This window comes from Hemitrygon akajei, chromosome 3, assembly GCF_048418815.1.
Source record: "Hemitrygon akajei chromosome 3, sHemAka1.3, whole genome shotgun sequence".
NCBI classification, from domain to species: Eukaryota; Metazoa; Chordata; class Chondrichthyes; order Myliobatiformes; family Dasyatidae; genus Hemitrygon; species Hemitrygon akajei.
In genome coordinates, this window is record NC_133126.1 from 66248328 (window position 1) to 66273351 (window position 25024).

At 39.3% G+C, this 25024-nt stretch overlaps 1 protein-coding gene across 5 annotated transcripts in view; it reads left to right on the forward strand.

Annotated features, from left to right (window-relative positions):
* Positions 1-25024, forward strand: part of hectd1 (HECT domain containing 1) — a 92715-nt gene that overhangs the window by 43848 nt on the left and 23843 nt on the right. For all 5 annotated transcript variants that reach the window (XM_073040063.1, XM_073040066.1, XM_073040065.1 and 2 more), the window contains exons 11-23: positions 2884-3022; positions 8341-8511; positions 11897-12119; positions 15186-15449; positions 15557-15633; positions 19176-19310; positions 20677-20823; positions 20908-21002; positions 21087-21192; positions 21631-21765; positions 21874-22013; positions 22402-22725; positions 24734-24900. In XM_073040063.1, coding sequence (XP_072896164.1) covers positions 2884-3022; positions 8341-8511; positions 11897-12119; positions 15186-15449; positions 15557-15633; positions 19176-19310; positions 20677-20823; positions 20908-21002; positions 21087-21192; positions 21631-21765; positions 21874-22013; positions 22402-22725; positions 24734-24900 — 2123 coding nt within the window. The remainder of the gene's footprint in view (positions 1-2883; positions 3023-8340; positions 8512-11896; positions 12120-15185; positions 15450-15556; positions 15634-19175; positions 19311-20676; positions 20824-20907; positions 21003-21086; positions 21193-21630; positions 21766-21873; positions 22014-22401; positions 22726-24733; positions 24901-25024) is intronic.

Here is a 25024-nt window from a genome sequence, read left to right on the forward strand (position 1 = left end):
TTCCAAACAAACCATCTGATTCAAAGTACATTTATTATCAAAGTATGTTTGTGGTATATAACCCTGAGATAGTCTTCGCACAGTCAACCATGAAACAAAGAAAACCATGGAACCCATTCAAACAAAAACATCAAACCTGTAACGTACAAAGAAAAAGGACAAATTATGCAAATGGCAAAAAAAAAGAGTGAAAAACAAAATAGAAAACATCAAACCACTAAGTCATTTAACCAGTCCAGGAATGTTCAGTTTCAGCTCAGTTCAGTTAGTCCTAGTGCTGTGTTGTTTGTTGACTGAAGGCCACAGAGCCATTCTGTCCCGATCAAAATTACACAAAATAGCAACCAAAAAAAGAGCAACCAGAAACGCATCATAACATGAACTAGAGTCCCATCCACAAACTGCTTTGATTAAACCTTGCCCAAGGCCCAAGACTTTGGCACCATCCTCCAGCAGCAAGAAGCGAGAGGAAGGGAGACACTGATCAAATTGGGCAGCTTCTGGAGGCACGCAGACAGATAAATCTGAACACCTGTTCACCTTCCATTTTCATCCTTGTTAATTTCAATATTTTTTTGCACTTTTAATTGTTGAGAAATTGAGTCCAACACGGGCTCATGCTCCATCTTTGCTTCTTTGCCTCCAGGCTGCACACCATTTGAAACCTCACTGAACACCCTTGGAGATGGCAAAATACCACAGTACACAATCGGCTCAGAAATACCACATCAAACTGTAGATCACAGGTTCCTATAGTAGCTGAATCATATTTGAAAGAAGAAGTGGTAAAGGAATAAAAAGTTTGATTGCATTATGTTTTTGTGGATTTCCGGATAGCTCTGTAGTTTGTCTCCCCATGCTGGGAAATACCCATAAAATACATTAATACTTAAAATGTCAATTGCTACTTATAAAACAAATTAAATGAAAAAGTTACTCACTTTTTGTTTTGAAACATTTTTTTAAAAATTCCTTTGAATGGAAGGAAATAATAGAAAATTGTAGCTTTGTGATTTGATTCCGAAATTGCTTGGCTTCCTGGGCTGATGATTTACATTTTTTAGTGAAAAGTAATATTGCAAATGAGCTTTAATAACACCTCCACCTTGCTGGTAATCGGCACTAGCACACCTCAAGGGTGTGTGCTTAGCCACTGCTGTACTCTCTCTACATGCATGACTGTGTGGCCAGACAGCCCAAATGCCATCTGTAAAATTGCTGTCCACACAACTATTGTTGGCAGAAAATCAAATGGTGATGAAAAGGAGCGAGATTGATCAGCTGGTTGAGTGCTGTAACACCAACAACATTGCATTCAGTTTCAGTAAGACCAAAAAACTGATTGTGGACTTCAGAAGGCATAAGAACACACACCAGTCCTCATAAAGGGATCAGAAGTGGAAAGGGTGAGCAATTTTGTGTTCCTGGGTGTCAGCATCTCTGAGGATCTATCCTGGCCCCAACATATTGTTGTAGTTATAAAGAAGGCACAACAGCAGCTCTATTTCTTTAGGAGTTTAAGGACACACACAAATCTGTACAGATGTTTCAAAGGTACATTCAATGTCAGAGAAATTATACAATTTACATCCTGAAATTCTTTTTCTTCACAACCATCCATGAAAACAGAGGAGTGTCCCAAAGAATGAATGACAATTAAATGTTAGAACCCCAAAGCCCCCCCCCCACACGTAAGCAGCAGTAAAGCAGCGATCCTCCCTCCCCCACCAGCAAAAAAAGCATCGGTGCCCCCCACCGAGTACTCAAGCATGCAGCAAAGCAACAGCAAAGACACAGACTTGCAGTTCCCCAAAGTCTACTCGTTCGCTAAGGAGGGAAAAAGAGTTGGCCCCATTTCACAGCAAGAGGGGAGTCATAACAAACAACTCGCTGATTATGTAGAGAACATTCCAACTGGCTGTATCACTGTATGGTGTGGGGGTGGCACTGTGCAGGATCAAAATGAGCTGCAGAAAATTGTGAACACAGTCACCTCCATCATGGGCACTAGCCTTCCCAGCATCCAGGTCATCTTCAAGGGGCGTTGCCTCAAAAAGGTAGCATCCATGATTAAGGACCCCCATATCTCAGGACATGTCCTCTCCTCATTGCTACCATCAGGAAGGGTACAGGGACCTGAAGGCATAGACTCAACGATTCAGGAGCAGCTGCTTCTCCTCTACCAGCAGATTTCTGAATGGACGTTGAAACCATGAACACTACCTCATTACTTATGTTTCCTCTCTTTTTGCACTACTTATTTAATGTAACTTAGTTTCTATGTACTTAATTTATGGTTTTTGTAAATATGTATTGCAATGTACTACTCCCACATAACAACGAATTTAATACAAGTGCTTGTGATACTAAACCTGACTCTGATTCAGAATTTTACTTTGTGTTTGTTTCAAGTACATTGAGTATAGTTTCTATGTTGTCATTTATTTTGAAGCTCTGTACAATATTTAGAAATTTCTTTGGCCATAAGTATACCACTGCATTATTACCCAGCGAGTTGAAATTCCATGATTACCAACAGCATTGTTAATATGTTAGTGTCAAATTTCTCCTCCAGTTGTTTTCTTTTTTTTCTTGGTTTCCTTCAGTACTTACCTGAAACGTAATTGAACTCAGCTTTTCAAACTACTGTACAATTTTCCAAATTTTTTATTGGTTGCAGTGCTGTTGACATGGCAAACAGTAGCAAGATATATTAAATTGTGTTTAGACAATATTTTACTGAAAATGTATTAAAACAGGCATGCCACTTTGTGAGAAAAATATTTTCATGATTGATAACAGTACTTTGAAATATAATTTTATTTGATTCTCAACTTGTCTCTAATTTCATGTTACCTATGTTTAACTTCCCTTGTGTTCTAGGAAAGCAAGTCTTGCTCTTGTTCGAAAGATGGTACATTATTGTTCTGAGGCACTTCTGAAGGAAGTGTGTGATTCAGATGCTGGCCACAACTTGCCTACAGTTTTGGTGGAAATTACAGCTACAGTCCTGGATCAAGAGGTCAGACTGTGTTTTTAAAAAATAAAATCTCATTTACAGCAGAGTTTAAATACTTTTACATACTGGATATCAGTTAATATTAGTTTATCAGGTATTTTCTGGTGCCCATTTCAAAATGTTAAATCTAAGCCATAAAGCTGAATTAAATTATTATTTTGGAAAAGCAAGATGGGTCACATAGGCTGATTAAATGTAATATGTTAAAATCATCCTTGCGTATTGTAAGTATGTTTACAGAGCTGATAATCTTCATGAAACAATGCAAATGTTAATGCTAAATCCTTATCTGTAAAGGGTAGGACATGGATTTCCCATGGATAACAATGAACACAAATACCGCTGCGATGCTTTTCTTTGTAACGAATGCACCCTTATAAACATAAGCCCCATCATGTCCATGAATATTAATGCACCTTAATAAGTATATTCAGTATTTAAGTACTTAAGAGGAAATGATCTTGGACACAGACATTCCCTTATAAGATCATAAGACACAGGAGCAGAATTAGGCCATTCCATTATGGCTGATACTGGATCCCACTCAAACCAATCAGGAAACTGTCAACTTCTGCTATAAGTATACCCAGGGACTTGGCCTCCACCTAGTCTGTTGCAGAGCATTCACTACTCTCTGGCTAAAAAAAATTCCTTTTTACCTCTGTTCTAAAAGGTTGCTCCTCATTTTTGAGGCTGTGCCCTCTAGTTCTGGATACCCCCACCATAGGAAACAGCCTCTCCACATCCACCTTATCTAGTCCTTTCAACATTCGGTAGGTTTTAATGAGATTCCCCCCCCCCCCCACCCCCGCATTCTTCTAAATTCAAATGAGTACAGGTCCAAAGCTGCCAAATTCTCTTCATGCTAACCCCTTCATTCCCAAAATCATTCTCTTGAAACTTGCAAGGAGGAATTGGTTCTGAAATCACAAGGTGGAACTATATAAATGGAGAAAGCTCCAAGGTAGCACACCACAGGGAGCCATTTGACACAAACAGTCTGGAAGTAGATAAGCACACTTATACCGTGATTGATTGCTGTTTGTATTCATAAAGGCTAGGGAAATTATTGAAACAATGGTTCTGAGGTATAGGATTAATCTGTATTTGGAAAGCTAGGAATTGGTCATGGATAGTCAGGATAACTGTGGGTGGGTAATGCTTTCTGACATTTGAAGCTTTTTTAAGAGGCAGCTAAATAACTTAAGTAAGGAAATTGTAGTTGATGTGGCTTAAAAGGATAATGGAATTCTGATCCAAAAATTTGGAGCCCGTGGGATCCAAGGTAAGTCAGTGTAATGGTGGTTGGTGCTAATGCCAGTGATCAGTGTGCCACAGGGATCAGATCTGCCTCCTTGATGTTTTTTTATAAATGTAACTTAGTGAATATTGGATTACTAAGTTTCTTGATAACATGAAAAGTGGTAGCATTAATGGTGAGTAAAGTATACTAAAATTTTTAAGACCCTAAGATATAGGAGCAGAATTTAGCCATTTGGCCCATTGAGCCTGCTCCACTATTTCATCGTGGCTGATCCATTTTTCCTCTGAGTTGCAATCTCCTGTCTTCTCCCCGTATCCCTTCGTGTCCTGACCAATCAAGAATCTATCAACCTCTGCTTTAAATATACATAAAGACTTGGCCTCCACAGCTGCCTGTGGCAACAAATTCCACATATTCACCTCTCCTTGGCTAAATAAATACCTCCTCATCTTCATTCTAAAAGGATGCCCCTCTAATTTCAGGTTATTCCTCTGGTCTTAAACACTCCCACCAGGGAGAACATCCTTTCCACTTCCATCAAGGCTGCTCACCATTCAATAGGTTTCACTGAGGTCACCGCTCATTCTTCTAAATTCCAGTGAATACAGGCCTAGAGCCACCAAATGCTCTTCATGTGATAAGCCATTTAATCCTGGAATGATTTTGGTGAACCTCCTTTGAACCCTCTTCAGTTCCAGCACATTCTAAAATGAGGAGACCAGTACTTCAAGTGAGGCCTCACCAGTGCTTTATAAAGTCTCAAGATTACTTGCTTTTATATTCTAGTCCCCTTGAAATGAATGATAACATTGCATTTGCCTTCCTCACCACAGACGCAACCTGCAAATTAGCCTTTAGAGAATCTTGTATGACTCCAAATCCCTTTGTGCATCAGATTTTTGTATTTTCTTGCCATTTAGAAAATAGTCACTCCTTTCATTTCTTCTACCGAAGTTCATGACCATACACTTCCCAACATATACTTTTCTCCTTCCAAAGTGATCTTGCATTTACCAACATTGTACTCCATCTGCGAGACCCTTGCCCACTCACTTAACCTATATATATCTCTCTCTCCAGACTCTCCATATCTTCTGCACAATTTGCTTTTCCACTCAATTTAGTATCATCCGCAAACTTAGATACACTACATGCAGTCCCCCCACTTCCAGATCGTTAATGCACATCATGAACAGTTGCTGAGCACTAAGCCCTGCGGCACACCACTCCATCTGCCACTTCTTTGCCCATTCTCCTCATCTAAGTATTTCTGTAGCCTCCCTGTTCTTTCAAAACTGCCTGCCCCTCCACCTGTCTTCATATCAGCTGCAAACTTTGCATCAAAACCATTAATTCCATCATTCAAATCATTTCCACATAGCATAAAACGAATTGGTCCCAACACAGACCCCCTGAGGAACACCACAAGTCACTGGCTCCCAACCAGAGAAGGCTCCCTTTATTTCCACTCTTTGCCTCCTGCCAATCAGCCACTGCTTTATCCATGCTAGAATCTTTCCTGTAATACCATGGGCTTGTAAGCTTGTTAAGCAGCCTTGTGTGTGGCACTTAGTCAAGGTCTTTGAAAATTCAAATACACAACATCCACTGATTCTTCTTTGACTATCCTGCTTGTTATTTTGTCAAAGAATTCCAACAGATTTGTCAGACAAGGGGAAACCATGCTGCCTGTGGTCTGTTTTATCAAGCGCCCCAAAACCACATCCTTAACAATTGACACCAATATCTTCCCAACCACTAAGATCAGACAATAATTTCCTTTCTTCTGCCTCTCTCCATTCTTGAAGAGTGGAGTGACATTTGCAATTTTCCAGTCTTCTGGAACCATTCCAGAATCTGGTGATTCTTGTAAGATCATTGCTAATGCCTTCACAGTCTCTTCAGCCACCCCACCTCTTTCAGAAGGCCAGGTGACTTAACTATCTTTCAGACCTTTCAGTTTCCCAAGAACCTTCCCTCTAGTAATGCTAACTTTGCACGCTTCATGACCCCTGACACCTGGAAATTCCCCCATACTGCTAGTGTTTTCTGTAGTGAAGATTGATGCAAAATGCTTATTCAATGCATCCGTCATTTCTTTGTCCCCTGTTACTACCTCTCCAGCATCGTTTTCCAGTGGTCCGATTTCCTCTCTTGCCTCTCTTTTACACTTTACGTATCTGAAGAAACTTGTGGTGTCCTCTTTAATATTATTAGCTAGCTTACTTGCATATTCCATCTTTACCTTAATGACTTTCTTAGTTGCCTTTTGTTGGTATTTAAAAACTCCCCAATCTTCTAACTTCCTACTAATTTTGCTCTATGATGTGCCTTTTCTTCGGCTTTTATGTTGGCTTTGGGTTCTCCTCTTAGCCATGGTTTGTCATCTTGCCTTCGGAATACCTCTGTTTTTTAGGATTTATATATCCTGTGCCTTCCAAGTTGTTTCCAGAAATTCCAACCATTGCTGTTCTGCCATCATTCCTGCCAGTGTCCTTTTCTAATCAGTTCTGGCCAACTCCTCTGTAGTTTCCATTACTCCACTGTAATACTGATACATCTGACAATCTTCTGTTTCTCAAATTTCAGAGTGAATTCGATCATGTTATAATCACTTGCCCCTCAGGGTTCTTTTACTTTAAGCTCTGGTTCAATTCTGGTTCATTGCACAACATCCAATCCAGAATGGTGGGCTTAGCCACGAGCTGCTCATGTAGTATCTTGGTGGCTCCAATGAATTATCTTAGGAAATTTTACTGCTTAGAGTACCGTAGATTCTGGACTACAGAGCGCACCTGATTTTTAGCCGCTGGCACTAATTTTAGAAATAAAATCATTTTTTTAAATGTAAAGGCCGCACCGGATTTTAGGCCGCACCGGATTTTCGGCCGCAGGTGTCCCACGTTGTAATATGAGATATTTACACATAAAGATATTACACGTGAGGATTTTTTTAACTTTTAATTAAATCCATATGGTAACAAAAACAAATACATATTGCAAATGCTTTTTTTCGAACCGTGCCCGTACGCGGCTACTTTTAAATATACGTTGCGTATACTTCTTTACTGAACAACATTCCAATATCTCCTAACGACTGGTAAAAAATATATATACTGCAGCCTACCAGGAAAAGTTATTGATACCTTTAACTTAAAAGCAGAGTTCGCTCGGATCCAAAGCCGCTCGCGTAATGCCGCTCCCCCCCTCCTTTCCGTTTCATCGCAAACGGCATTTAAAAGCAGATTTCGCTCAGATCCAAAGCCGCTCGCGGAATCCGCTCCCCCCTCCTTTCCGTTTCATCGCAAACGGCATTTAAAAGCAGATTTCGCTCAGATCCAAAGCCGCTCCGCCGCTCGACCCCCTCCTTTCCGTTTCATCGCAAACGGCATTTTCCCACAAGACGCCGCGAAACCGGGTGTGTCGTCATAGCATCCCGCGATGTAGTACAGAAAACAAATATAGTTTAAACTAAGAGGGTAGGTAGCACAATGCTTCGAGTGTTTTCCATGTTGATGAGGGTGAGTACAAATGACTGATTTACAATAATTTAATTGTGAAAGTGCGCTTGATTTATCGTACAATTTCATTGGACCTCTGTGAACTACTCATCAATTTTATTGGTCTACTGTTACGAGGCAAAATGTTTACGAGGCGGCATGAAAAAAACCTTGCATTAGCCGCATCGGATTATTGGCCGCAAAGTTCAAAGCTGTTCAAAATGTGGGAAAAAAGTAGCGGCTTAAAATCCGGAATCTACGGTACTATATAAATTTAAGGCATTGGAATTAAAAATTAATATAGCTGAGTATTACAATGCACTTTTATACCTTTAAGAAATTGAACTTTGATTTGTTCAATACAGAATTAGATTTGTATTCTAAAGCTATGCTAGGTTTTTTAAAGTGTTAAAGTTGGGTATTTATCTTCAGTGGCTGAACAATCAGTGAGTTTATTGTGTCCTACAGTGAAAAATTGAAGTGTAAACATAAAAACCAAGCTCTTGAGAATAAAGCTTAATTTATATTGCAGCAGTGTGATTTTTATTTGGTTATAGGACGATGATGATGGCCATTTACTAGCTCTGCAGATCATTAGAGATCTTGTAGATAAAGGAGGTGACCTATTTCTGGATCAACTTGCGAGGCTTGGGGTAATCAATAAAGTATCCACTTTGGCTGGACCATCTTCAGATGATGAGAATGAAGAGGACTGCAAGCCTGATAAGGTGATAATATTTTAGTTAATGTTACGAATTTTCAGACAGAAAATCAGCTTACAATTGCAGTTTTACAATTCCTGACAAACATTTGGAATTACTATGATAATAGCAACATAAAATGAAGCCTTGAATTCAGCTCACCGTACATCGAGGTGTAATTGTTCTCTACAGATTACTTGTATCTTTTTATCCTGCAGATCTTTTATTTTGCTATATATTGTGACTTTCAGATAATGTTTCTATCTGGAGCAGATACAGTCCTATAGAAAATGAGGCTTCTATTCTTAAAGTGAAATTTAATTACTGTCGTAGAGTTGATTTCAAAACTCTACCCGATCAATGTATCTGGCATCCCTCAGCTGGAGGACATTTTTTCCTTAATTTTTAAATGATAAAGTGTGAAATAACTGAAAGCTTCATCCGTGACATTGGTATTGAGCAAAATATGGCAGAAGTAATTAGCTGTCTATAGTTATTCATAATTTTTTAAACCTGAAATCACCCAAGTCATTTGTACTGGATAATTTAAAGCCCATTTCAGTAATTGATGGGAAAGATATGGACCAACCCATTTATGTGGTACAAGAGCTATTAAAGCTTTATCTGTGAACTTCTATTGCATTTCATCTGCTAGATTCCAGACTAATGGTAGCATTTAGTAATCAAATGTACAATAAATATTTCTCATTATGAAGATGGCACGAAGTTTAAAAAAAAGAACCAGATTCACAGTGTACCTGTGTCCGCATTGCCCATCTCAAGTTCCCAATTATATGCCATTTCAGTTCCCCTTCACATCTCCACACCTACCTAAATTTCATGTCTTCACCACTGCTGGTTTCAGATCCAATGTAAGCTAGAGCAACACTTCATTCTATATATGTGGTAACCCTTAACTCTGGATTCCTTTGGCTTACGCACACTCCCTTCAGGTCCTCCTATTTCTGTTGCCTTTCTGGTACTGATTGTATACCTTCTGTTCCCCCCACCCCTATCCTTACCACCAAGTCCACCTGCAAGTGAACCTTCAGGAAATCATGTACAAGGACTCTCCTTTGCATTTCTGAGTTTAGAATTTTCTCCATGTTTAGAAAATAGTCATGCCATTATTCCTTCTACCAAAGTGCAAGACCATACATTTCCCTCCACTTCCTTCTGCCACTTCTTTGCCCATTCTCCCAATCTGTCCTGAAGACTCTCTGCCTCTTCAACACTACTTGCCTCTCCACTTATCTTTGTTACCATCTGCAAACTTGGCCACAAAGCCAAAAATTCAATTATCAAAATCGTTGATGTATAATGGGAACAGAAGCATTCCCAATACCAGGTGTAACCTGTCCTTTTTGTATAGGTCATTCCTTCCACCGAAGAGATCCAAATGATGAAGAAATCTGAAACCCTGCACCCTGCACCACTTCCTGGGCCACTCGTTAATCTGTACCATTATCCTTTTCCTGCCCTGGTTATCACCTGGCAAAGTAGTAACCCTGAGATTACTACCTTGGAAATCCTGTTCTTCAGCCTTTTCCCTAACTCCGTATACTCACTGTGCAGGACTTCTTCTCCCTTTCTACTTGTCATTGGTGCCAATTTTGTACCACAACTTGTGACTGCTCATCCTCCCTCTTGAGAAACTTCTGCAGCTACTCTAAGACATCCTGGACCCTAGCACTTGGGAGGCAACACACAATATTTTTTCTCTTTTATAGCCATAGGATCTCCTATCTGTCATCCCTAGCTATCGAGTTTCCTATCACTACTGCTCTCTGTTGGCGCATGGCCAAGTGGTTAAGGCATTCGTCTAGTGATCTGAAGGTAGCTAGTTCGAGCCTTGGCTGAGGCTGTGTATGTGTACTTGAGCAAGGCACTTAACCACACATTGCTCTGCAACGACACTGGTGCCAAGCTGTATGGGTCCTAATGCCCTTCCCTTGGACAACATCGGTGGCATGGAGAGGGGAGACTTGCAGCCTGCACAACTGCCGGTCTTCCATTAAAAAAAACCTTGCCCAGGCTTACGCCCTGGAAACTTTCCAAGGTGCAAATCCATAGCTTATCGAGACTAATGGAGGCCTACATACACTACTGCTCTGCCTGATTTTACCCTTCCCTGCTGAGCCTCAGAGCCTGCTACAGTGCCACTGGCCTGGTTGCTGCTGCTGCTAAGCTCTGATAGGTCAAACCTCCAGCAGTATCCAAATGGGTTTACTAGTTGCAGAGGAACCCTGCACTGACTGCTTACTCCCCTTACTTCTCTTAGCTGTCACCCATCTACTATCTGAAACCTGTACTCTGGGTGTGACCACCTCAGTAAAAAAACACGTATATGAAGCTTTCAGCCTCCTGGATGGTTGTGAGTGCATCCAGCACCAGTTCCTTGACATTTGTCAGTCAGGAGCTGAAGTTGGGTGCACTTCCTATAGACAGTAGTCATCAGGGAGACTGTTAGTTACCCTGAAATCCCATATCTCACAGGAGGAGCATTTCACTGCCTTAACTACCATCCTGCCTACACTTTTTATGCTTCTAACTTCTCAGACTTAAGGTCTAGTCTGTGCCTGATCTTGCCCAAGCCTGTTGAGCCTAAACTTGACCACTCTAACACAAGCCGCATTAAGCCAAAGCCTGATCACTGACACAAAGGCTGGCTCAATAATAGCCACTTGTCATCAGCAGGATGACAGCTTAAGGACACTTGAGCTGATGAAGTTCTCCACAAGAGTCCAGTGATTTAGCATTAGATTCTTGAGAGTTTGTACTAAGTGTAATTAATGTAAATGCAGTAAATCCATTTGTGAATGGGAGAGCAACTGCTTATTGAAAGGTAAGTAAAATTTATTTCATTTAATTTAGTTTAAAAATTTGTGTGGATGAGAGGGTGTAATTTCATTTATTTAGTTATTTAGATGTACAGCACATTTACAGGCCCTTTTGGCGCAATGAGCCTACCCTATTACACCCATGTGACCAATTAACCACTAACCCATACGGCTTTGGAATGTGGAAGGAAACCAGAGCACCTGGAGGAAACCCATGTGGTCAGAGGGAGAACGTACAAACTCCGTGGGAATTGAGCCTAGGTCATTTGATCTGAAATAGTGTCGTGCTAATCACTACGCTATGATACTGTCTCTAATTTTTATTTTTTAAAAAACAATCCTAAGTAATTTCCAATGTTTGAATGTTGAAAACATCTCAAATTTCAGTGTGGTTGTGTGTCTTATGAGTTGTTAAAGGTCATTTTGTCAGTTGCAGCAGTCATAGGGGCTTGGAGAAGCACTGAACCTTGCTGGGATTTGGACTCCCAGTGGAAGTTTGGATCTGGTACCATGGTGGAAGAGGTCTTTGATCTCAGGGCAGAAGATTTTAATTGTCTGTGTTTCCTGTTTAGGATGATGAGCCTCAAGAAGATGCTAAAGAAATTCAGCAGGGTAGGCCATACCATTGGAGGGATTGGTCTATCATTCGTGGAAGAGATTGCTTATACATCTGGAGTGATGCAGCAGCCTTGGAGTTGTCAAATGGGAGTAATGGATGGTTTCGATTCATTTTGGATGGGAAATTAGCTACAATGTATTCTAGTGGAAGCCCAGAAGGTGGCTCTGACAGTTCAGGTAATGTATACTTGTCCATTAAGTTAAAAATGTGCAGATGTCCAGATGACTCAGTGTGCAGGTGTAATCATATGTAATGGTGCTGATCTATGTCTATGTAAACCAGACCTTGTTCCTCCTTTTGTTTTCAGCATTGGGATGGATATTAGCTTAGTTCAACAGAGTATAGAATTAGAACATAGAACAGTCCAGCACAGGAACAGGTCCTCCAGCCTTATGATGAATTAATTTAATTTAGTAATCAAATGCCAGATTAAACAACTCCTTTTTGCCTGCACAATGTCCATGTCCTTCCATTTTCTGCACATTCATTCAGTTGATACTCTCTACTGAATTTGTTCCACCTCTACCTCTCTCAGTGCATCCTAAATAACTACCCCTATGTTTGAAAAATGTCTCCTTTATTCACACCCCCTCACCTTAAATGTATGTATGCCCTCTAGTGTTACACAATTCAACCCTTAGTAAAAGATATTGACTGCCTCTGGCTCTCATAAACTTGTGAACCTCCATCAGATCTCCCCTCAATCTGTGTTACTGCAGAGAAAACAACCCAGATTTGTCCAACCTCTCCTTACATCACATGCTCCCTAATCCAGGCAGCAGCATCCTGGTAGCCTTTTCTGCACCCTCTCCAAAGTTTCGACATCCTTCTGATAATGGGGCAACTGCAATTGAATGTAGTGCTCCAGATGTTGCTAGCTAGAGTTTTATAAAGCTGCAAGTCAACTTCCTGACTCTTGAACTTAGTTTCATGACTAATAAAGACAGAAATGTCCTATGCCCTCATCACCATCCTATCAACCCGTATAGCCATTTTCAACGAGTTATGCACTTGGATCCCAAGATGCCTTTGCATATCAACATTGTTAAGGGTCTTGCCATTTACAGTGTACTGTTTCTTTACATTTGATCTTAAAATTGCAACATTTCATGTTTGGCTGAGTTGAACTCCATCTATTATTTCTTCCTTTATATCTATATCCTGTTGTATCCTTTGGCAGACTTTTACACTATCCACATCTCCAGGTTTTGTATTGTCTGTAAACCTACTAACCCATGTATTCATCAAAGCAACACACAAAAACTGCTGGAGCAAATCACCAGGCCAGGCAGCCGGAAAGGAGTAACAGTTGACGTTTTGGGTCGAGACCCTTCATCAGGATGTTTTCATCTAGGTCATTTGTATATATCACAAACAGCAGAGGTCTCAATAAGGATCCCTGTGGAATACCAGCAGTCACTGACTTCTCTTTCCCATCCACCACTATGCTCTGTCTTCAGTGGACAAGCCAGTTCTGAATACAAACAGCCAATTCATTGAAGGTCCCATGCATCTCAATCTTCTGGATGAGCCTCCCGTAAGGAGCCTTATCAAATGCCTTACTAAAATCTATGAAGCTCTACCTGTAGCCACAATCCCTGCTCATGGACTTCTTGTCACATTCCTGTTAGTGTGAAGGCTATATAGTACCCACACCAGGACCACCAGATTCAAAAACAGTTATCTTCCTCAAGTATTAAGGCTGATCAACACCTCCACCCACTAACCCACTTATCCACACCCCAACCACCACTACTTAATCATTTCCTGCCAGTCATCTTGTGTACAGACACCCCCTGTATCTTGTGTCACTTTGTGGACATCCAGTACAATCACTCAATGTTTTTAAGCTATCTTACGCTCGTGCGTGTATTTTTTAAAAAATTATTTTTGTGATCTTTATCTTGCTTTTTTTTTGGTATTGCATTGTATCTGGAGTAACAATTATTTTGTTCTCCTTTACATGTGTGTGCTGGAAATGACATTAAACGATCTTGAATATTGAATTGGTCACTTTTGTCACCTCCTTGAAAAACTCACTTAAGATTGTAAGGCTGATTTGCCCTGCACAAAGACATGCTCTCTGTCCCTAATTAGACCATGGTTTTCCAGCTGTTCATAGATTGTATTCATAAGCATCCTCTTCAGCAGCTTCCTCACCACTGAGGTGAAACTCAAATTAAGTTTTCAGGATTATCCCTATCTCCATTCTTGAGTAATGGAGTAACATTTATTATCAAAATACGTATAAGTTACCATATGCTTCCTTGGGATTCATTTTCTTGCAAGCATTTTCTGGAAAAAATTGCAATAGACTTTACTCTACTCTAAATTTATTCTAAGCCTGTATGTACTCTAAGGCTTTCCTATCCATGAACCTGTCCAAATGACTTTTAAATGTTGTATTGTGGCTGCCTCTACCACTTTCATGGACAGTTTGTTCTACAGACCCACACCCTTCCTGTGAAAAGCTTGCCTGCCTGCTTCCTGTTAATCATTCCCCTCTCAATTTAAACCTGTGCTATCTAGTTTTTAAACTCCCATATCTAGGAGAATCCATCTTACCTGTGTTCTCATAATTTTATAAGCCCCTGTAAAGTCACCCCTTGCTTTGCAAATGAGCGGGCTTATAAGGATGTGATCTAATGCCCTTCCCTTGGACAACATTGGTGTCATGGAAAGGGGAGACTTGCAGCTTGGGCAACTGCCGGTCTTCTGTAAAAAAAAACCAACAACAACAACAACAACCCTTGCCCAGGCTTGCGCCCTGGAACCTTTCCAAGGCACAAATCCATGGTCTATTGAGACTAACGGAGGCCTACCTACCTAAGGATGTGACACTGTCCTCTCATTTCCATAAAACAGTGCTTCAAGAACTTTGATCAAGTAATTTAAATTAAATTGACTGATTTTTAAAAAGAAAAGAAATTGCTTTATGAGGCTGTAAGAAGAAAATGTGTCATACATACTTTTGCATATTCTAGCCCAGAATGGCTTGTTTGTCCATTTTTAAATGTACTGTTAGTGAAAAACATATTTGTTGTTGGTTACATTTGCAAGAAGAATGGTACAGAATAATAGTTCTCTTTAGTTGCTTGGTTTTTAAGCTTGTATGGGTATTTTTATAAAAACTTTCTGAGAATTTGATAGTGTTGATAATGTGTGTCATCAACAGTTGTTTGTTTTTAACTGAAATACATTTCCAAGGGATATGTGAATTGTTTTTTTCTATATATTGACAGAAAGCAGAAGTGAGTTCTTGGAAAAGTTGCAACGAGCTCGAAGTCAAGTCAAACCAGCAACCAGCAGCCAACCCATTCTCACTGCACCAGGGCCAACAAAGCTCACAGTAGGCAACTGGTCTCTCACTTGTTTGAAAGAAGGAGAAATTGCAATACACAATTCTGATGGTCAGCAAGCTACTATATTGAAAGAAGATCTCCCTGGATTTGTGTTTGAGTCAAATCGTGGGACAAAACATTCATTTACTGCAGAGACATCACTCGGTAAACTCAGAAGTATTGTTTATTGTAGCAATGTTTGTTCCTGTGTTCACAAAATCTTTTTCCTGAAGGAAGAATATTTTTGTTTGAACTAGTTTCTTGCTTTGCAGGATCAGAATTTGTTGCTGGCTGGACTGGCAAAAGAGGAAGAAAGTTGAAATCAAAGCTGGAGAAAACGAAACAAAAGGTAAGTGTCGTCTTAAGAAATTAAATGTATTTTATGGCTAAATGGATTATATCTACATGTTAACATCAAAGATGCTAATAGTTTTAAATCAGTATTTAGTTTCTTGATGTTAACTCTTGGAGAATGAAGCTAATTTGTAGAGGCAAAAGTCTAGATGGTTGAGAAGTGAGCAATGTAGTACTTCATGCATGGTGTGAACGTGCAACTCTGCTTATAGTTATGCTCATAATTAAAGAGGGTTGTGTGGTTGACACCATGATCAAGAATTTTTCAGAGAGCAGCGAGGAGTGCATTATTTTCAGTTAAACTCTGTTTTTCTTCCTTTTGAATAAAGTTAGAGGCATAACTAAGAAAAAATTTGAAATGTTTTAGATTGGTATTTTATCAGTCTTATCTGTGAATCTGACAGTACCTATTCCAAAATATTTTTATTAATGTACTTATTCAATAATCAGAAGTGTCTGTTTTGGAGGCTTGATGAGGTGATTTTCTAAAATATTGACTCCTGACAGTTAAAATTTCAGCATTACATAGCTAAACTTTTCTTCACAAACAAGAGAAAATCTGCAGATGCTGGAAATCCAAGCAACACACACAAAATGTTGGAGGGACTGCTGTTGAGTTAAGAAATGGCAAGGGTAAAAGGACTCTAATGACAGTTGTATACAGGTCTCCAAGCAGCAGCCAGGATGTGGATTGCAAATTACAGCAGGAGGTAGAAAAGGCATGTCAGAAGGGCAATGTCATGACAATTGTTGGGGAATTTAACATGAAACTGGATTGGGAAAATCAGGCCAGTACTGGACCTCAAAAGAGAATTTGTTAGAATGTCTGAGGGATGGCTTTTTAGAACAACTTGTTGTTGAGCTGGATTGGGTATTGTGCAATGAACCGGTGGTGATAAAAGAGCTTAAGGTTAAGGAACCCTTGGGAACAGTGATCACAATATGATGGAGTTCACTTTGAAATTTGAGAAGGAGAAACTAAATTCCAGTGTGTTTGGTATTTCAGTTGAATAAAGGAAATTACAATGGCATGAGAGGGGCACTGGCCAAGGTTGACTGGAAAGAGACAGGAAGGACAGCAGAGCAGCAATAGCTGGAGTTACTGCAAAAAATGAGGGAAGTGCAAGACAGATATATTCCAAATAAGAAGAAAGTTTCAAATGGAAGAAGGACACTACCATGGCTGACAAGTAAAGTCAGAGCCAAAGTAATACGCAAAAGAAAGAGCATACAAGAAAGCCAAAGCTAGTGGGAAGATAGAGGATTGGGAAACTTTTAAAAATTTGCAGAAGGAAACTAAGAAGATCGTTAGGAAGGAAAAGATGAATTATGAAAGGAAGCTGGCAACTAATATCAAAGAAGATACTAAAAGCTTTTTTAAGTATATTAAAGGTAAAAGAGGGTTGAGAGTAGATATAGGACCAATAGAAAATGATGCTGGAGATACTGTAATCAAGAGTGTCAGGAAAGTGAAGTATGTATAGTGAAAATTACGACTGAGAAGGTACTCGGGAAGCTTAATGGTCTGAGGTTGGATTAATCTCCTGGACCTGATGGAATGCACTCTCTGGTTCTGAAGGAAGTGGCTCGAAAGATTGTGGAGACATTAACTATGATCTTTCAAGAATCGATAGTTTCTGGCATTGTACTAGATGACTGGAAAATTGCAAATGTTATTCCACTATTTAAGAAGGGTGGGAGGCAGCAAGAAGGAAATTATAGACCTGTTAGCCTAACATCAGTGGTTTGAAAATTGTTGGAATTGATAGTTAAGGATGAAATTACAGAGTACCTGGAGGCACATGACATGATAGGCCAAAGCCAGCATGGTTTCCTGAAAGGAAAATCCTGCCTGACTAAGCTACTGCAATTTTTTGAGGAAATTACAAGCAGAGTAAACAAAGGAGATGCAGTAGGTGTGGTGTACTTGGATTTTCAGAAAGCCTTTGACAAGGTGCCACACATGAGGCTGTTTAGTGAGTTAAGAGCCCATGGAATTACAGGGGAGTTTCTAGCATGGGTGGAGCATTGGCTAATCGGCAGAAAACAAAGTGGGAATAAAGGGATCCTATTCTGGCTGGCTGCCGGTTATCAGTGGAGTTCCACAGTGGTTGGTGTTGGGACCGCTGCTTTTTACAACATATGTCAATGATTTGGACGATGGGATTAATGGATTTGCTGCTAAATTTGCCGATGATACAAAGATAGGTGGAGGAGCGGGTTGTGTTGAGGAAACAGAGTTTAGGGGAATGGGCAAAGAAGTGGCAAATGAAATACAATGCTGGGAAGTGTATGGTCATACACTTTGGTGGAAAGAAATAAACGGGCAGATGGGGGGAGAATTCAAAATGCAGAGATGCAAAGGGACTAGGGAGTCCTTGTGCAGGATACTCTAAAGGTTAACCTCCAGATTGAGTTGGTGGTGAAGAAGGCAAATGCAATGTTGGCATTCATTTCTAGAGATATAGAATATAAGAGCAGGGATGTGATGTTGAGGCTCTATAAAGTAGTCGGGAGACCACACTTGGAGAATCTTGTGCAGTTTTGGGCTCCTTATTTTAGAAAGGATATACTGACATTGGAGAGGGTTCAGAGAAGATTCACAAGAATGATTCCAGGAATGAAAGGTTTACTGTAAGAGGAACATCTGGCAGCTCTTGGACTGTATTCCCTGGAGTCCAGGAGAATGAGGGGGGATCTCATAGAAACAATCCGAATGTTAAAAGGCCTGAACAGATTAGATATGACAAATGGTAGGGGAGTCCAGGACAAGAGAGCATGACTTCAGGATTGAAGGATGTCCATTTAGAACAGAGATGTGGAGAAATTACATTATTCAGAGGGTGGTAAATCTGTGGAATTTGTTGCCATGAGTGGCTGTGGAGGCCAAGTCATTTAAGGCAGAGATAGATATGTTCTTGATTAGCCAGGGCATCAAAGGGGATGGGGAGAAGGTCAGAGGTGTGAGGATGACTGGAAGAATTGGATCAGCCCATGATTGAATGGCAGAGCACTCGATGGGCTGAATGGCCTACTTCTGCTCCTATATCTTATGGCCTTAACTCAGCAGGCCAGGCAGCATCTATGGAAAAGAATATAGTCGACATTTTGGGCCCAACACCCTTCAGCAGGGCACTGCTGAATAGTATCTCCTGAAGGGTGTCAGCCTGAAACATTGACTGTACTCTTTTCCACAGATGCTGCCAGGTCTGCTGAATTCTTCCAGTATTTTGTGTGTGTTGCCTAAATTTTTCTTCATGTGGTTTTAACTTCCTAGAACTATTTCTGATTTCTTAGGTAATCAATCTACTTGTACTTAGGAAGGTCTCATTTCAAATTGAGTAGTGTAGTGCACATTCCTGTCAGAGTAATAATTCCATTTCATTTCAGTTGGTGAACCTCGAATAGATCCAACAAAAATGAGGGTCTAGAACCCAGCTGGCTTAAAAATTATTGCAACTTTGCCCTTAATAATTGTGATGAAGATATACAGACCAGAGAACCACTATCACCTTCTTTAAATACTTTTGTTTTCAGGTGCGAACCATGGCCAGAGACTTGTATGATGATCATTTTAAGGCCGTGGAAAGTATGCCTCGAGGAGTGGTAGTCACACTGCGAAATATTGCAACACAGCTTGAGTCTGCCTGGGAACTTCATGCAAACAGACAGGTAGATTTAGTTAACACTTGGGTATCTATGATGTAGCTGACTGAGGAGCTAAGTTCCGTGGGAAAAGGAGGTGTGATGGCAGGTTTTGAGCAATATGAGTGCCATTGGAACCTGAATTTGATGACTGAAGCTTTTCCACCTCCAAACCGTGCTGCTGTTTTCTTTCTCTGAAGCACTGGGATATTCTCGTAGATAAAGAAAGCATCTTGATGAATGTGAGAATGACCACTCATCACAAGAGGTCAACTGATACGCAGCAACAGATGAATGAGTTTCTGTGTGAGAATTGAAGTGAAAGTCTGCAAGGGTATCTGTGTAGTTGTATTTGAAAATAGACTTGCACTGGCTTTCATCTGCATATTCTAGGCAGCTAAGCACTTCAACATAGTGCAGATCAGATTTTTGTAAATTGTGTATTTGGGAAGTGTGTAGCTGAACCATATGTCTGAACCATACCCTGACCGATCAGGAAACGATCAACTTCCTCCACAACTTGGCTGTGGCTATCCTAGCAAACTGTTGTATAGTTAGCAGGCCATGATACATAGGAGCAGAATTAGGCCATTCAGCCTGCCTAGTCTGCTCTGCAAACACAGTAACATTCTGGAAATACTCAGCAGGTAAGTCTGCAAATATGAGTTGAGAACTGGAGTTAATGATTTGGTGTAGAGACCTTTCATCAGAACTCAGCTGGAACTTAATTGTGCAGTAACAGTTGCTGCACAAGACATAGTGCCATAAGACATAGTGCCATAAGACATAGGAGCAGAATTGGGCCATTCGGCCCATTGAGTCTTCTTTGCTATTCCATCATGGCTGATCCCAGATCCCACTCAACCCCATACACTTGCCTTCTTGCCATATCCTTTGAAACTCTGACCAATCAGGAAACAGTCAACTTCCTCCACAACTTGACTGTGGCTATCCTGGCAAACTGCTGTATAGCTCTGCAGGTGCACGGACTGTCTTCATTGACAACCTTGTTAACTCCATTTTTCATCTCACATATTGTACATGGCCTTACCTGCTGATTATTTCCAGTGTTTTCTGTTTTTGCTCAACAATGTTTAATTAGTGCGGCAAGTCCACCCCCCATCTATTTATTGGCAAATGCTTTTGATGTTTCTAACAATCTGAAAAATCATTTCAGCTTGAACACTCAAAGTCTGCTTACTTTTCATCAGAATGATGCCTGTCTTTGATCATTGAAAATAGTTTCACTAAATGAAAAAATTAAACCTTAAATGTCTTAATACTTGAGATGTTATTTACTAAGTTGAAATAATTTAGCCAGGATTGCTAATTGGAAGTTTAAGTTGTTACATTGCATCCTTAATATTTTAAAAGGTGCTGCTTTATGTTGCAGGGTGTAGATGGGGAGGCTACATGGAGAGATTTAATGAAAACTGCTTTGGAGAACTTGATTGTATTACTAAAGGATGAAAACACAATTTCACCTTATGAGATGTGCAGTAGTGGCCTGGTACAGGCACTTCTTACTGTTCTCAATAATGTGAGTATGTTGTAGCAAAATAATTTTTAGTTTTTTTGACCTGTATTGTTTGCAGTTATTAACAAGTATTCCTCTGATATCTAGAATGTGGACTTAGAAGTGAAACAAGATTGTAGTCAACTAATTGAACGAATAAATGTCTTCAAAACTGCATTCAGTGAAAATGAAGATGAGGAAAGGTGACTGGTGTTATCATACATTTATAAGTATATTTATTAACATTTTAAGCTTTTTTTTTAAACAAAATACATATTTCTTCATAGTCGCCCAGCTGTTGCCCTTGTTCGAAAGCTGATAGCAGTGCTGGAATCAATTGAGAGGCTTCCTCTTCATCTGTATGATAGCCCTGGCTCTTCATATAACTTGCAGGTATGAAAGCTAATGTTTGATGCTTAGTTTGATTTTCTTTTCTTGTAGTTCTGAATTTGTTTTAATTGTTTGATCGACGAAGCATTTTATGGCTATCTTTTAGAGTGTATAGTTTTTCAAAGGGATATTCCTCTCTGTTTGCAAATGTGTAAATTGAGTCCTTTGTTCTAGGACATGGTTCCTAATGTAAAGTGGTTTGGAGAAAAATGCAGTGAAGGCATAATGGAGACATGGTTTATGGTCATTTAATAACTGGAAATTCCCCAATTCTACTTATCAGCACTTTCCATTGTCTTACACCTCAGACTCTAGGTGATTATGATTGTAGGAAATGTTGCATTTTAAATAAAAGTTAACATCAACACGTTGCAACTTACTGGGAAGTTTCGATGAAAATTCTACCGATCTGTTTACCGTCTTTTTTTTTCTCCTTTCAAGATACTTACAAGAAGACTAAGATTTAGATTAGAACGAGCTCCTGGGGAGACAGCTTTGATAGACAGAACTGGGAGAATGCTCAAGATGGAACCTTTGGCCACTGTTGAATCTTTGGAGCAGTATCTTCTTAAAATGGTAAACGATGTGATGCGTTTTCAAAAATCCAGCATCTTGAAGTTCATAACTATATTGAAGAATAAGTAACATTTGAATCTATGCCAAATTTTGCTTTTTTTGTTTCAGGTGGCAAAACAGTGGTACGACTTTGACAGATCAACTTTTGTATTTGTGCGTAAATTACGTGAAGGACAAACGTTCATTTTCAGACATCAGCATAATTTTGATGAAAATGGGATAATATACTGGATTGGGACAAATGCAAAGTACGAATAAGAACTACTATTTTAAGATGGTATAAGTTGCATAAAAGTTTTGAAAAGTAGCAATGTTTGACCAGTGCTATTTTTGTATGCAGTAATCATTCCTGACTTGCTTTTCTTGGAGCTCCTTGAGGCTGTGCATGAGGGAATAAAGTTAACTCACAGCAAAGTTTAAGAATCTTTTAAAATTGATATTTACAACTGATCTCTCAGTGAATAGACTGCTGCGTTTCATACTTTATAATTTGAAGTAATTGCTCTGTGGTGAATGGAGTACACTTATCTTTTGAGTCTGACTTCTTAATGAAACTAATAGTCTTTCTGTTACACAGCTATAATTTTGGTATAATTGTGCTCATTAAACATTGTTATATTCAATACTGCATTGCAGAACAGCATATGAGTGGGTGAATCCTGCAGCTTATGGATTGGTGGTTGTGACATCTTCAGAGGGTAGGAATTTGCCATATGGACGTTTGGAAGACATTTTGAGTCGTGACAGCTCAGCACTTAATTGCCACACAAATGATGATAAGAATGCTTGGTTTGCCATTGACCTTGGGCTATGGGTGATCCCTTCAGCCTACACACTGCGACATGCACGTGGTTATGGTCGATCTGCTCTGAGGAATTGGGTTTTTCAAGTGTCCAAAGATGGACAAAACTGGACAACGCTATACACCCATGTGGATGACTGCAGCTTGAATGAGCCAGGGTGAGTCATCAAGATTAGGATCGGGTTGCATCTAATTTATATCAATATATAACTAATATACAATGTGAGATTTGCATTTATCAGCTGTTCTGGAATGACATTAAACTGCAGGAAAGATAAGTTAGCTCAATTTTAGTTATTGCTGTTTGTCCTTCAATGCTAACTGTAGTCTAATCTACCTTTTATTTTGCTGTTACATATCTATCTTGCTGTTTTTGAGCATTGAATTTACTTCAATCGTTATTTCTGCTGGTGCACTTTACAACTTCTCCACCCTCCTGTTTTACGAGAAAATTTTCTAAATTTCTTGCATTCAGACTTCTGTTTATGGAACACTGTTTCAGAATCAGAATCGTTATTTGCATTTCTACTTTGATAATTTCAAGCACAATGTTTTAACTACTTTCTTCCTGTGACCCTATTAATATTTCAAGATGTATTTGTAGTTTGTTTTGGCTTATTAATGTCTTAGTGAATTTGCACTCTATTTGTTTTGATTTTCTTTATATGTCGAAACTTAAAACTTGAGCTTAAAAAGATTTTGTAAATTTACTGCTGCACCTTGACTACATTGTGCATGTTTTAGAGTAATACTAAAATTTTATTAACTTTTTATTATCCATATACTTGCAAAATTGCCTTTTGAATCATGTGAATGTGAACCTCGGATTTAATTGTTCTTCGGTATACAGACAATCCCCTGTACTACAATGGGTTGTATTCCTAGAAGACTGTCTTTATCACAATTTACCAGGATGCAAGGCCTTGTCACATGCACGTGCATCAAGAAATGCCAACTGAAAAAGCATAAATTGTGTTAATTTTTCCCTATTTTACCCTGCATTTGAAAATTTTGGGTAGTGATTTGTGAATTCTGTAATACTGACTTTTTTTTTGCCATTTTCTTTGATCAGGATTATTTATTGAGCCTGGTAGTGTCTGCTAATTGGTTCACTACTTTGCCAACCCTGGATCAAATTCATAGATAAATGCATTCAACAGAAGGATCTGATTTTTACAATAGAAAATACTTGTACAATACTGTATCAACTTGTTCATCCCTGGGTTAGTTGTCTTATTCTGTGTCTCTCTCATCATAAGGACTGATTATTCCCACTTCCATCTGCTTTTCTGCCTCAGCGTAGCAGTTCCTCAATTTCTCATCCATACTTTGTTTTACCTTGAGTTTCAGCAATTAATTTGCAGTCTTGGCTGGTTTCAATTTCTAAACGTAACTCGTCAAATTTCTAGTGTCTTAACTTTTCCTTGCCTGATTGAACTGTTCATCCGGTCCTTGTAGCCTTTGTTGAATGCAATTCCAGTCACACAACTAATTTTAAAAAAACATTTAGTTTGAATCTTTTCATGTTTTTACTTCCTTGTCTTTGAAACTTCTTTTTGTCCTTCAGCTGTTGCAACCCTATTCTATACATCCTTTCAAATCATAGCTAGCGGGTCTGCCTGCGCACACTGGTTTTTTTTTCCTTAAATGCTAATTTATCTGCCTCAACTGCCAACCCAACTTCAGTAACTACCATCTTTAAAGCTCTCAAATCTTAACACTAATCAGATAAAGCTTTCAGTCATGTCTGTAGATGTATCCTTAGGCTTGTATATTTTATGTCTCTGTTTTTGTGAGGCATTAACAAAATGAAGTTTAGCTTAATTAAATCAAGTTTAACTCTGTTTGAAATTTCAGTAAAGTGGAAAATGTCATGCAAACCATTCTTTCTGAGGTTAATGTGTCACTATTGAGTTCCAGCGTGAAATTAATGCATATCCATTTCCTCAAGTGTCTGCTTTCTAATTTAAAAGCTTTTTTAAAATATTCCCTTAATTTGAGAATAGCCTTAGTTTTGACATATTGTTGAATGACTGAAGAATTTACATTATGCATTTAGACTAAAATGTGATTGAAAGATTTTGCGAGGAATATTTGTCAAGTTGTTTTAACTGGATGAGTAAACCTCAAGATAGCATCTGTTTGAATGTATGACAATTTTTTTAGATCCACAGCAACTTGGCCCCTTGATCTTCCAAAAGATGAGAAGCAGGGTTGGCGACATATTCGGATTAAACAAATGGGTAAAAATGCAAGTGGACAGACACACTACCTTTCCCTATCTGGTTTTGAATTATATGGGACAGTGTCCGGTGTGTGTGAAGATCAGCTTGGTAAGAAAATAGTTTTAGTTTAAACATTAAAATTAAAAAGTGAATTCAAATTTTGACTGTATAAATCAAAGTATTGAGTACAGGAGTTCGGATTTTATGTTGAAGTTGTATAAGATGTTGTTGG